At 37.6% G+C, this 13,667-nt stretch overlaps 1 protein-coding gene across 5 annotated transcripts in view; it reads right to left on the bottom strand.

Moving 5' to 3' along the window:
• LOC124158837 (hepatic leukemia factor-like) overlaps window positions 1-13,667 on the bottom strand; it is a 91,102-nt gene that overhangs the window by 3,481 nt on the left and 73,954 nt on the right. For 3 of the 5 annotated variants that reach the window (XM_046534200.1, XM_046534196.1, XM_046534198.1), the window contains exons 2-6: window positions 10,462-10,718; window positions 9,580-9,795; window positions 3,902-4,052; window positions 1,300-1,418; window positions 436-573 (exon numbers count right to left, since the gene is read on the bottom strand). In XM_046534200.1, coding sequence (XP_046390156.1) covers window positions 436-573; window positions 1,300-1,418; window positions 3,902-4,052; window positions 9,580-9,795; window positions 10,462-10,718 — 881 coding nt within the window. Of the gene's footprint in view, window positions 1-435; window positions 574-1,299; window positions 1,419-3,901; window positions 4,053-9,579; window positions 9,796-10,461; window positions 10,722-13,667 lie in introns of all 5 variants that reach the window. The other 2 variants (XM_046534199.1, XM_046534197.1) reach the window with 2 other exon arrangements.

Raw genomic sequence — 13,667 nt, 5'->3', positions numbered from 1 at the left:
AGTTGTGATGAAACAGCTAATTGAGCAAAACCTTATTTTCACTATAACTTATCTATCCCATCCATCTACCAAATTACGTTTTCACATTGCAATTTCCAGTCTGAGTGAACGACCCCATTGTCTTTTGCTTCTCTTCCATGAACTCTTTGCTGAATCCCACCTTAAGAGCTTCATACTTCAGGAGACCATATGAAAAGATTCATTCATTACAAGAAGTTACACCAAGACCAAAAACACATACACCTCACAAAGGCAAAGATTCATTTATGGTCCTCCAAGAATACTTAAATAATAATAGACTATTTAGGAATCATCAGCATTGGTTGGGAAAGGGTGACTCTAACCTGCTCCTCACAAATGGCTTGACTTCAAAATTTTCACGGATAAAGATAACTATGTGGCAGCATTGTAAGAAAATACTCAAGGAATACACACCTCCTTCTCGAGGAATCCTGCACGAAGTGCAATTTGGTTCTCCTTCACACGTCGTGCATCCCGTGAGCGTTTGGCAGCCATGTTGTTCTTCCGACGCCGGGCCCAATATTTCTCATCTTTCAGGTCATCTGGCACAAACTATTCATTTAGGAAATGAGAAATAGTAATTAATTATTGGTTAAATACCACTCACAAAACATGAAGTAGTAATGGACATTGAAGATTATGACAGACTCTATTCTCTGGATACAAGGCTCGTATGCTGTAAATTGATATGTAGTGATTACAAATAAAACTTCTTGAAGTAACAAGACTATCTTATTTCCAGCCATCCATAACTTCACTACATATGCAAGGCAGTCCTTGGATTTCAAGTGACAGTATATTTAAGCATCCAATTTTTTTCATGTATGTACTCATTTCTAATCCTTTCTCAGACATCATTTGACATGTTTACTTTGAGCTATAAATGATTTATACACTTATATTCCTGATTTCCACAGATAAAATGAATGATAAAATTAAATATAGGATGGGAGAGTCTAAAGAAAATGACCATTGGTTTCATGACCTTATCATGATGAAACATAAGTTGTCTACAGTGAAACCTCGATAAAACGAGACCCCACGGTGCTCAAATAAACACTCGCTTTAGCGAATTGTCGTTTTACCAAAGGTGGATCAAATAATAGCCAATACACACACATTGATCACCCACTGCCGTCAACACCATTTTTTTGTACTGCCCTGAAGAATCCATTTCCAAGCACTTCATTAAATTTCTAAAAAAAATAAATAATTCATTAATTGCACACAAAAACTGATGAGAAATGAGCATGATTTTTTTGACCCAATGATACTTGCCTGTTTCTTGGATTTCTTAATCATTGGCTGAGGCTTGAGTTCTTCATCGGAGAAGGCACGAGTCCTTGGGTCAAAATCATGGCCTGTTGTCGTTGTAGTTGATGAAGACATGGAAAAGTCTGTTGAAAAAGTTTTCATTGTTTAATATATTTTCATATGTAATTTTCATTATTTCATTGTTTGATATATTTTCATAGTAATATTCATTTAATATAAATTCATCCCATCTTTAACAAGAGAAATTTCGAACAAAATATTCAACAAATTTTATTTTAGCCCACTGAAAATGGTCCCATGAACCACAATCCTTCTGAAAAAATATGAAGCACAGATTATCTGAGTTACGAAAAAAAAAACCCACAAGGCACATAAAGCCACTGAAGGATAGGATCACAAATATGTGCCCAAACCATTTAATGAAAGTTCAAATTATTTAAATTGAATTTTAACAAATGATTTTATCATAAAGAATATTTACACACAATATCATTATTATCATTGAATTGTGTCATAAAAATATTTTTCGCAAATTACCAAAACGCATTATTCTAACAAGTGTAGGTGAAGGCAGTGACAATCTTAGGTTAGTGAATACACCATTGAGAGAAACAAAATACACATAACAACACATGTTAGCCACTATTTTTCTCATGCATAATGTTGGTTAGCATAGTCAAGAGTAAAGCTCACCCCCAACAAAGCCTCAAGTGTATGTTTTAGAAATTTAGGAGAAGGAGTATTCCCTAGCCTTCCTCACTCAGGGCAAGGACATTACACATTGGTGGTACTGTTAGGGATTCAACTAGGATTTTCACATTTTGGCCAGAAGCAAAAAATGTTCATCTACCCACATTACCCTGAAAGCAAAACTGCTAAATACGAACAACACACTGAGTAAGTGTAGTTTCCCAGACATTATTTACTGAGATAATTAAAAAGAAAAAATAGAATGCTAGAACCCTATAAAAAATAGAATGCATCAATAACCCATTGAGTTTCAGGTATTCCTTTCTAGAACCGTTGAACCTATGAACTGCTAACTTATGCAAAAAGTAACAATGAAACTTAGTAAGCAACTATGCACATATTAAATAGAAATACTCGAAGATTAAAACATTTTATTAGGGTAGGAAATACTGGGTAATATCAATAAATATAAGTCAACGAATACATTCCGCAGTGGTCACAAGTTTTTTTTCTGTTTGTGATGAATCTTTCCTCCCCAACCCTATTTTGGGAAATAAAATATGCTACCCTATGCTATGTGCGCCTTGTGAGGCAGTGTTAAGTGATATGCTCCCTCACAAAAGTGGTCAGGAAGCGGCAATAGCCATCGTTTTCCCTGAGAGTTGTGTTAAAGAGTTTTTTTCCATGTGAATGAAGGGAAAGAAAGACTATCTAACTAAGTAAGCCAATCATACACATTGGAGGGAAGCCTTGCTTGCAGATCAACTATTGTATGAAATGAAGGCAGTTCTGCACAAGTGCAAATCAATACAGTATACTCCCGATTATTCGGCTGTGGTTTATCTGGGTTGCGGATTATCCGTGCATTATTTTTACTCTTGCTCAATTTTTTCTGCGATCTTTATAAAAAAATAAAATTGGACGCAAAATCATCAGAATTACTGCATTAATGCTAGGGTAAACCAGGCTTATTAATTCTGTTAGAATCCCTTCATAAAATGGAAGCGACCGCGCGCTAGCTATATATAGCTATCTATAGATAGCACGGGAGCACCGTGTTACTGTTTTCCAAGCCTCGCAGTGTGCATCCGTGCTCAGTTAAAAAGATCCGTGCTCCGCAGTGAAAGCCATGGCCAGAGTTTCTATGCGAGCACCTGGCTTACCTCTTTACAATGATCTGAAAATACTAACATTCCCATCACTCTACATACTCAACTGTGCCTCTTTTGTTAAGAATAACCCTGAATACTTTCCAAAAAATAGTTCTCTCCATAATCACGCTACCAGAACCACCAATGACATTCACCTCAAAGACTACCATAGCACTTTCTGCCAAAAAGGACCCCTTTTCTCCCTATCAAAAATATACAACAAGCTACCCTATGATTAAATGTCTTCCACCTACACCATTCAAGAATGCTTTGAAGAAATATTTAATAGAAAATAACTATTATAGCCTGAAGGATTTTATGTTGGGCTCGGAGTAATCTTTGCCCATCAACCACTAAAATTGTAACATTTTTTCTTTTATCTGTAAAAATTGTAAATGTTATATCACTTCATTTATTTGTAACTATTACTTTAATTATTTACTTTATTTTGACGACTTCCAATGTCACCGGAACATGTGATCTCTAGGAACAATAAAAATTACTATTATTATTATTATTATTGCGAACTGGCGAAGAAAGCTCTCATTGAGTCCTGTAAGCACTCTAAAATAACAGAGTAACTGCATGAATAATAAAATATTGTTTGTTTTACGTAAATTATGAGCATTGCAAGACATTTAAGCGAAAGTTATCCGTGTTTTCCGATTATTTGTGCCGTCCCTCCCCATCATTAGTCCGGATAATCGGGAGTGTACTGTACATGTAGTTTTATTGGTTGGCAGAAGTGTTGTGAGGTGACTTACCGGATTCGGCAGGAGAGGGAGGGCCTGCAGCTGAGATCAATGAGTTCACAGTATCAGGGTCAGAAGGGACGACAACTACAGGAGGTGGCTGGGGAGAACAGCGAAGCAGTCGGCCAGCCCGACACGAAGACTGCTGCTCCACTTTCACACCCTAATCAGGAGAGATGAGAGACTATGTAAGACCATTTGAGTCAAACACAGCAAAGTATGAAATTGGTCCTTCTATTCAGTCCCTCACATACAAAAAAAAAAAACAACCTGAAGGCAATAAAAGAGCTAGAAAAGTAAATAAAAAAGAAAATGACATCTATGACATTAGAAATTTATCAAGAAATCGCATAGGTAACTTAAGAATATGGTAGTTTCCTTCATCAAAGAAAACGAAATGCATTGGTTGCGATTCATTGCCCACCATTAGTGTATTAATGATATACAGTGCAACCTCGATATAACGACACCCCACGGTGCACTAATAAACACTCGCTATAGCGAATTGTCGCTTTACCGGAGGTGGAGCATATAATAGCCAATATACCTGTTGCGAACAGATATACAGGAACAGGAGTGGTGCGGCGACAGATAAACATCTATCCGATAAACGTAAGCATAAATCCAGATGAAAGGCGATGTTTTTTTGCATCACTAAATTTCCTTACTCAAACAACGACTTACTATTCAAACAATTTATAAGCGTCGCACTGAATAAAAATCATGCAAAGCATTGTTTCGTCAATCATTATGCCAATGCACAACTGACGAAGCCATTTTTCTATGCACTTAATTAGTTCATTTACGTGATTAAACTATTATTTTGGTAGTTTCCACTGAAAATTCAAAAATTAACTGATAAAACAGTATCGCGGTTATTTAATGCCTCAAACGTTTCCATTGGTGTATGTATATTGTTTCGACTGTACGTTAAGAGGCAGTGAAGTGAAATAACGCATTCCATTTGTTTCTACAGGCGAAAACGGTGGAAGGTTGTATAACGTTCCCGCCTTGGAAGACTTTTTCTATCAGATAATGTAATATCTTCATAATCTACGGTAAAAAGTTTGCTAAGCTTGAAAAATGATGTGATTAAAATTGCCGTTGTTGAAAAAGTTTCTTTTTGAGTGTTACGCTCGCGACGTATTTGAAATAATACACCGAGTTTACCACGGCACTGCAAACGAGAGTTAGTTGTTCTGTGTGCTCTTCCAGCGGCCACCAGGGGATGCTCGGCTACCCACGTGACGAAAGAGAGCGCCGGTACGACTCCGACCACTGACGCGAATAGTTCACCCTTGTAAATCTGCAACGGAGAATAAGTACGTCCATCCGGACAATTCACGCTGAGTATCATTGCTTCGTACATCCTACATCATCGCTAAGGCGCACTACCTACCTTTAGAGGCCTCATTGCGAGAAATACCTCATGCTGCAAGGGTTTTGTCGGGGAGTTGTATGTAAAAAAGTTCCGTTTCGTCTATGTTATATGACGCGGGGAGTACTTCTAAAGATACTTATGATCGGAGTCCTTTCTTCCACGACTTCGGGTTTACACCGCAGGCATCACCAGCAATTATGAGGGGAGATAACGCTTTGGTGCTTCGCATTAGTATAAAACTTCCGCACTCTTAAAATTCTCGATTCGCAATCTATCCCTGAAATACTCCGCTTTAGGCTTAGGCGCAGCTCCTTTCTCAGAAGTTCCCGCAGAATGGAGTGGGCAAAACCACCCGAACAAAGCTCCTTATAACTCTTCGTCGTCTGCATTCCTTGGACGCTTTTGTTTTTTTTTTAATTTTGCAGGGCGAATAGGAAGATAAATTAATGGTTGTCGGCTCTCTTTCGTCACGTGGGTAGCCGAGCACCCCCTGGTGGCCGCTGGAAGAACACACAGAACAACTAACTCTCGTTTGCAGTGCCGTGGTAAACTCGGTGTATTATTTCAAATACGTCGCGAGCGTAACACTCAAAAAGAAACTTTTTTTCAACAACACCATGAATGTTTCGCCAGGAAGATAAATTAATTTGGACACTCTCATTTTGTCCTTTATCTTTATTTTCTCGCTTAGACGTGTTTGGTGTTTTTTTGGCCATGGTGACTGCCATCAAATGCTTTCTATTCACGCAACTCACGGACGTGCGGGTATGCTGCCGACTGCTTTCCGCCGCCCGAGGAACAAAAGAAGATGAAGCATTCGCGAATGCTAATGCCACAATATTTTCACCAAAATTAACTACTTATTTATCGAACGACAGTTTACCACATAAATTGGAGACTGAGCACTCCATTAACTTCATTTCTAACAGATCACTAGCAATTACAGAGGTTAAGGAGTCTTGATGAAAGTCTTCCGGCGGTGAAACCCTCGCTATGGCGAGAGCCAACACCAAAAGGGTCTCGTAAAAACGAATTTTTTAACACGCTTATTATAGGATCAATTGACGGTGCATCGGCGATCTCTCGTTATAGCGGGGGTGTCGCTATAGCCCGTACTCGCTTTAACGAGGTTCCACTGTACAAATTATTTGATTTTTGAAATCCATGTTAGACGAATGGTAACGGTCAATTTTAACCTCATTTGAAAAAGGCCAGATTGGCGGCCATGTGATGCCACTTCACGTGACGTCATAGAGGCCCAGATGCTTTATGAGTACTCAGGGGTTTTATATCATCTGAGATTAACAATGCATGCATGACGGACAGAGCTCAAGGAAACATCTCTTAATAATCACCTATTAAAATTGCCTATGGTGGGAAAGTTTCCTTCGTTGGATAGTGTATTAATAATCCTTATTTAAGCCAAGCGCTACCCACTAGCAGCCTGCATCATAACAGTGCTCATAACCTGGTACCAAGGTAGTCTCAATCAGTGGCAGCCGGAAACAGAATGACGTCACACAGGCTTTTCCCAGCATTCATACTCAGCCATCGTGTTTCGCTTGAAATTTTTCACTTTTCATTTAATCGTGAAAAACAGATATCGTCATTTAAAAATCTAAAAGCATGAAAAACGTACTCCAGGAGTAATAATCTTTCGATTTAGGCAATAAAAAAGATAGGAAACCACCCTATTGTAGAACTGCAACTTAGTACAAGATTATCTTTAACTACTGGCTGAAAGCTGGATGCCCCGACAGGTTCATCGTTTTGGCCTCTTAAAAAAATGGCTCATTCTTAACAGAAGTTATAAATGCTTCATCCTTGAAGATGATATCATGTATTGTATCAAAAAAGGCACAAGGAAAAATCAACATTAATACCACATACAAGCATACTACTATCTTTCTACAGCTAGGAAACATAATAAAAGATACAATGTTGTAAGTTCCACTGAAGTTTACTTAACCAAACCAAGTTTCGACATTACACTATATCATTTTCAAAGGACATAGCGTAATGTCGAAACCTGAGTTGGTTAAGTACTCTTCTGTGGAGCATACAACAGTAAATCTTTTATTATGTTTCCAGTCACCAAGTTCCACCAAGTATTGCCATCCAGCCTAAAGTTGATTTCTACATCTAGTTGATGCACATTGATGGTGAATAAATGAATTGACATGAGTCAATTAGCTGAAGAGATCCATGTACCATCCACATATACAGTGGAACTTCAATTTATCATTCCCACATTGATTGTCTACCTTTTATGACTACAATTAAAGTTCTATACAGGCAATATAATTTTTTATCACATTTATCACTCCCCAATGTATTGTTTTTCTGCATTGATTATTTGCAGATCATAGTACCAATGTGTTATTTTCCCACATCCATCGTTTGACAAAAATGAAACCATGTATTTACCATGTGCTATTTAAGGCAAAATGCAATGGAGAGCGCATTCTCACTAAACTTCATTTCCTAACAGTTGAGATCCTCAGCAAATGATCAGATTTTTTAAGTGCAATTTTTTCCATCAACAGAATATCAGGTTACAATTTACAAATTATGCTATAAATCTCACTTGTAAGAGTCACTAATGAAGGGATATCTTCTAAGGATATTTTGATACTTCCTACCTGCCATTCAAATTCATCTGCTTATCTGGTACTTCACTAGTAGGAAATGAATGAGTAAGTTGCCTTCACTGGTGTGATTAAAGATTTTGCAGCACAGTCACATAGTCACGCTTCACCCTTGGCAATCAGCTCTGCATACACAATAGCATCAGTTTTGACCAAATTTCACCTTGTACAAGTGGTTCTGTAATTTTCAGTGTGGGTTGACATCAAACCAATGAATTTTTTCTGTGAGGGTTAAGTGAATTCAAGTTTCATTTTATTAGTTTTACTTTTATTTAATTTTCCTTTACACCATAGCTCTATGAACGAAGTAACAGAGAACTTTAAAACTTCAACTGAAAATAATTGATGAATTAGAAATGATTCCAGAGGAGAAGGGCGTGAATATAGCAGGCAAGTGGTTGAATGAACTTGCATTGTACTTTGCCTTAAATGACACATGGTAAATATTTGGTTTCATTTTTGTCATACGGTGGATGTGTGAAAATAACATATTACTACCATAGCCTGCAAATGACCAATAGAAACTGGAGATTTTGTCGCACCCAGGAATGTGTAAGCCAGTCAAGGTCAGATGGGAGAAGATTGGAACAGAGGAAGTGAATTATATGGGGGAAGTGGACGCAGAGATGAAGGGAACATATATTGCATTTGTCACTCACAATCAACCAAATGCTCACCTGCGTAAACAGCTGAAGGATATGGAGCATTGGGAATATTAGTACAACGACATTATCACCACTAAAAAGATCCGCAATCAGGTGAAGAAAGCTCTCAAGATTTAGATGAGATCTTAAAGCAATCTAGAAGATCATACTATGAGCATCATTAATAATATATTGTTTGATTCACATAAATTATGACACATGGCGGATATCGGATGCTATATATTTACAATTTGTTCATTTGTGCAGTTGCCCACAATTTTTACATCAAACAGAAATCCACTGTGTTACAGTAATAGCCGATACGAAGAAAAAACATTTTTATGAGATGGCAAGTTCCCTCATGATATTTGAAAGAAAGATAAGTCAAACCAAGAAAATGCCCAAGGTGTTTCCATAAAATTCAAATATTTCTGTAAACAGCTAAATTCCTGTATGAATACTTTAAAGAAAATCAAAATTACTCGCCCAAATATACTGCTTTTCCTGCTCAGTAGGCAACCTTGTCAAACTTTCTCGCATTCATCATTTTTTCCATCCATCTCATTAAAAAAAATGATAAGTAGAGGTTCCACTGTTATAACGCATTATTCTTCATCATATATATCTATAGGTAAATTGTTGATGATTAGTAAGAATAAGAATGAGCATAAAATAACACCATATGATACCAGCTTCAATGAGTGATAAATAGTAACCAACAATTTTGTTGACATAAAATATGTTGACTATTCTTTAGATAACAACAATGGAAATTTATGGGCAATTTCCCTGATACCAAAGCACTCACATTTACTAACAAGAACTTCATGATATATTGTGTCAAATACTTGTGATAGATCACTGATCACAACAACCTGTAATTCATTCCTGTCCCAAGAATTTATATTTTTCCCAATGAGCTTCCAATAGTATCATAGGTGTTTCTACACTTTTGGAATGCAAATCTGTTTATTACATTATTTTCAATCACATAATCCAGCCTCCCATTATTTTCACCTGTGGGTACTGCCTCTCCTCATCACCACCGTCATACGACTCAGGCCTCGGTGATCGCGATGGAGGCCGCCTTGCACTGGGTGTCTGCAGCTCAGCCGCTGTCTGGAGATGTGGCGGCTCAGTGCTGTGTTGATGTGGAGGGACACCTGCCTCTCCCCCACCCCCCTCCACTGGAATGCCGTTCTCCGAAAGGAACTCATCCAGGTCCACATACTCCTAGGAGCAAAGAGAGGGCACATTCCCTTAGAAGGGGACACCAGTCAAGTGGCTTTTGCCAAATGCATCAAGGGAAGTGCTATGGATATTTGAAATCTACATCTACAAACTATCTCTCAAAAGGTAAGTGGCAGGGGATGCTAGAACATCAGCAATTACCAAAAGAAGAAAAGAAAAGGAGATGCACATACTGAGTCTTATCACATCTAAACATTTATTCAAGTTCTTATAGTTCACGGGGAAAAACAATTCCCATTCCTGTCTGTCTGGAAAAATATCTCTCTTTAATTATAGTTTACATCGGACCTAAATAGTTAGGTACATAGTCGGATTCTCAGATGATGTTTTCTGTACCACTCTGAAAGATATCTGTTTTATTTGTATTTATTAAATAAAAAAAATAAACTATCACCATAGAGTCACTGAAATTTTATATTCAATAAATTTTAAAATGAATAAAGGAGAAGTATAAGGATTTAATTAGATCAAATCAAAAAACTTCATATTCCAACTTTTTCCAATTCCCATGATAATAAAAATAAAGATTGGATCCTAATGTCTACTTAAGGTTACTGAGGCCACCTTGAGTTTTCCTCTGTTTATATTTACTCTGAGAATATAGCAATGAATTCAGTAATTTGGCGGATATGATTTAGGGTATCGAACCTTGAGGTCGGTGTCATAAGGCAGCGTTCGGTCCCAGAGGTTAGGCCCAAGGAATGCAGCCTGAGCCTCCACATTGCTCCACAACGACTCTTCCTCCTCCTTGGACTTGGAAGCAGCCTCCTCCAGCACCACTCCATCCCCCCCTGGAGGCTGGAGTGGGTGCTCATTCGGCTGCTGGAGCTGATGCTCATTCGGCTGGTGCTGCTGTTGGTGCGTGGTAGTTGCCTGGTGGCCATATTCGTCCTTCTTGGGTGGGCCTACTTGGGAGAAGAAGAAATGAATCTTTATACTTTCAATTTTGCAAATATACTCAATTTCCCTATTGCATACTTTGAATACCATTTCTCTCGGGTGCCATTGCAAATACTTTGGAGATTAGCTCAAATAGTGACATTGTAAAGGTTGACAGCAGTTACTCACTATCAGCGATCTGAAATTTTTAGCCACAAACCCTCTATTATGCTGGATTTGTAGCATGGCTCACAGCAAAATGATCGATATATCCAGTAATTACTAGGAACTTAGATTTCATTGATAAAGATTTTGAAGCCAAATTCCTGAGTTTAATTTAACCATATAAAATCATATTTATTCTAATATCCGTAATTTTTAAGGTAATTCTCAAATAAAAGTTTTTATTTAACCATCTTAACAAACCACGTTTAAAAATAATTCATGCATGTTATACGGCAACTTTTCTAAGCATATCAGACCTCAGACGCATTGTCACCGAATGAGAAGTATTGCACACCACCAAGGCACAACGGAAACTAATGAACTGGAGTGCTCTTTTGTTCATATATACTTCGATGATAGAGAAATGGCAGCAGCATTTGATGGAGAATTTTTAGGGAGTTAAAACTTGAGGTCAGTGTCATAAGGCAACCTTCGGTCGCAGAGGTTAGGCCCAAGGAGGCCAGTCCCCTACTAAAACAACTACATGCCTTAATTTATCCCTAAAATGAAGCCACCTGTTTCCATAAATGATCAAAAATCGACGCCCCTAACAACAACGGCGGCAAACAGGCAAACTCAAAGTTACAGACAACATTACAACAGACAGAAAATTCAGCAAATTTATACTCATCATTTTTGGTGTAGCAAGAGATATTTAACTAGACTTAACAGGATCGAGAATTTTATGATTCTCTTTAGGGCATTTACAATGATTTATTTAATATCATGAACTTCAAATCCTTTGGAAAATCTATTTTTACGTACGCCTGCGCGTTAGAGCGCACGCACGGCGGAAAGTCTAACTTCAGAAGCAAGACAATAAAAAATTAACATTATATACTTTCATAAATGTTCACAATTTATTATTTAAAGTCAATGAATGTTTCTCCAATTTCATTACAAAATGAAGGTTTGTATCGCGACTATATTAAAAAAAAACAGTTGTCACCCAAAATAATTTCAAAATTATTAATTAATTAGAAGTATGGTATATATTTATTGTTACCAACAAAAATATCTTTACGAAGGGTAAAACCATTCACATTTTCTAAGACAGTGGGTAGAATTCACAAAAATGTAATATTTTCCATAATAAAATTACGAGCACATGTACGAAGCAAACAACAAAAATGACTTATATTACACGCGCCATTTTCGTGCAATGAAGCGGCAAAGAGACAAGGAAGGGCAGCGATGGCAATGAATGACTTTCGTAAGTTGATAACCAGGCTCCCGCACGCCTCATGAATGGAATAACCTGTGTACTACTGTAGAAAAATTGATTAATATTTACTGCATGGCTGATAAACCCTATTCAACAGCAGTGACATGGTACATTCGAATATGAACCAATTACCACTTAGGTACGACTTTGATTGAATTGGGAGCCATCGCTTAAGAAACTTCTAAGGAAGGACCTGCTCTCGCATTTGTATGTAATTAGGGCGCTTCAATTCCACTCGACCGGTCTTCTTTCGAGACGCACTTGTTTCAAACTTACGCTGCCATCTTGAAAATTTCACGGCACTAAAGAGTATACCTAGGCAAATATTTTCACCTATCTTAAATACATACATTTTATATCAATATTTTCTCCAGGGTAAAAATTTTATAGTTGGATTACAGATAAATGTTTAGAATAAGCTTTATTTCAACGACATGCAACACGAAATTATCTAATTTCAACGAGTGAACGTCCCTACGAGAAAGAGAAAATGCGACCACTTTAGCGGCAGTGTCCTTCACAAGCAAGTGTCCGTGTGTAAAGCTTTCAGCAACGGAATGATAAGTTAGTGCAAAAGATAGACATACTTATCTAGAAAGATTTTGTAAGGAGTCATAAACACCCTAAAATTCTTGTGGGAGAGAATTCCTGGCTCCACATGAACTCTCAGAAATGCCAACAAATGTATACCTCCCGCCCAAATTCTGGCTATAGCCTTGACCATGTCACCAATAGTTATGTAACGGATGATTAATTAGTATGATAAAAGAACAATAGAATTCTCTCTGTGCTAAAAGGGCCACGGAAAAGAGGTCGAATTGATGTTTGGGGAAGTAGTCTAGATCATTTCCAAACCATTTCTTGTTGGTCCCAAATCCATTTCGAGGAGGAATCAGATAAGTAAGACTTGATTACAATCGAGAGCGGTTTGAATATGGGCGAGAAAATGATTGCAGTATGAAACTACCAAAGAAAATCGAAAGCGGCGGATAGAATTGAAATAATAGGACGAAGATACCACCGTCCGTGGACATGCATCACTGGACGAGTCCTGATGACCCCAAATTTCATTAAGAGGTTGAACGATAAGATTTTCCACTACGAGTGTAATACGAATTAGCTATATTTATTCAGTTTCCATTCAACACTGGAGTGCACAAAGAGACTGAATGCTCGTCTACGGTGTTTGCGATGTTTAATTCGATTTTGACGACTCAAGCCCGATTCGAAATATTTTATTTTATTTCCTCAGACACAGATGGCATATTTGGAATTGGAAAACGCAACGACCCGGCAGTCTATTAATTTTACACTTCGACTCACGAATATTACATTAGAAGATTCTCTACGCGTGGTCCTCTAGCTTGGATTTCTTACATTTTGGCTCAACCTCCGTCATTGTCTTGTTCACTCCAGAATGCAGATACTTTTTTTCCATGCGTTAATATATGTTACTCTCAAATTACATTGGATTGGATTTTAGACTCAGAAATGCCAATCAGAGGAATTGATATTCCCAAGTTTT

Source organism: Ischnura elegans, chromosome 5 (genome assembly GCF_921293095.1).
Source record: "Ischnura elegans chromosome 5, ioIscEleg1.1, whole genome shotgun sequence".
In the NCBI taxonomy this organism is placed as follows: domain Eukaryota; kingdom Metazoa; phylum Arthropoda; class Insecta; order Odonata; family Coenagrionidae; genus Ischnura; species Ischnura elegans.
Note: the sequence above shows the minus strand (reverse complement) of the source record. Positions and strands in the feature narration are given on the sequence as shown.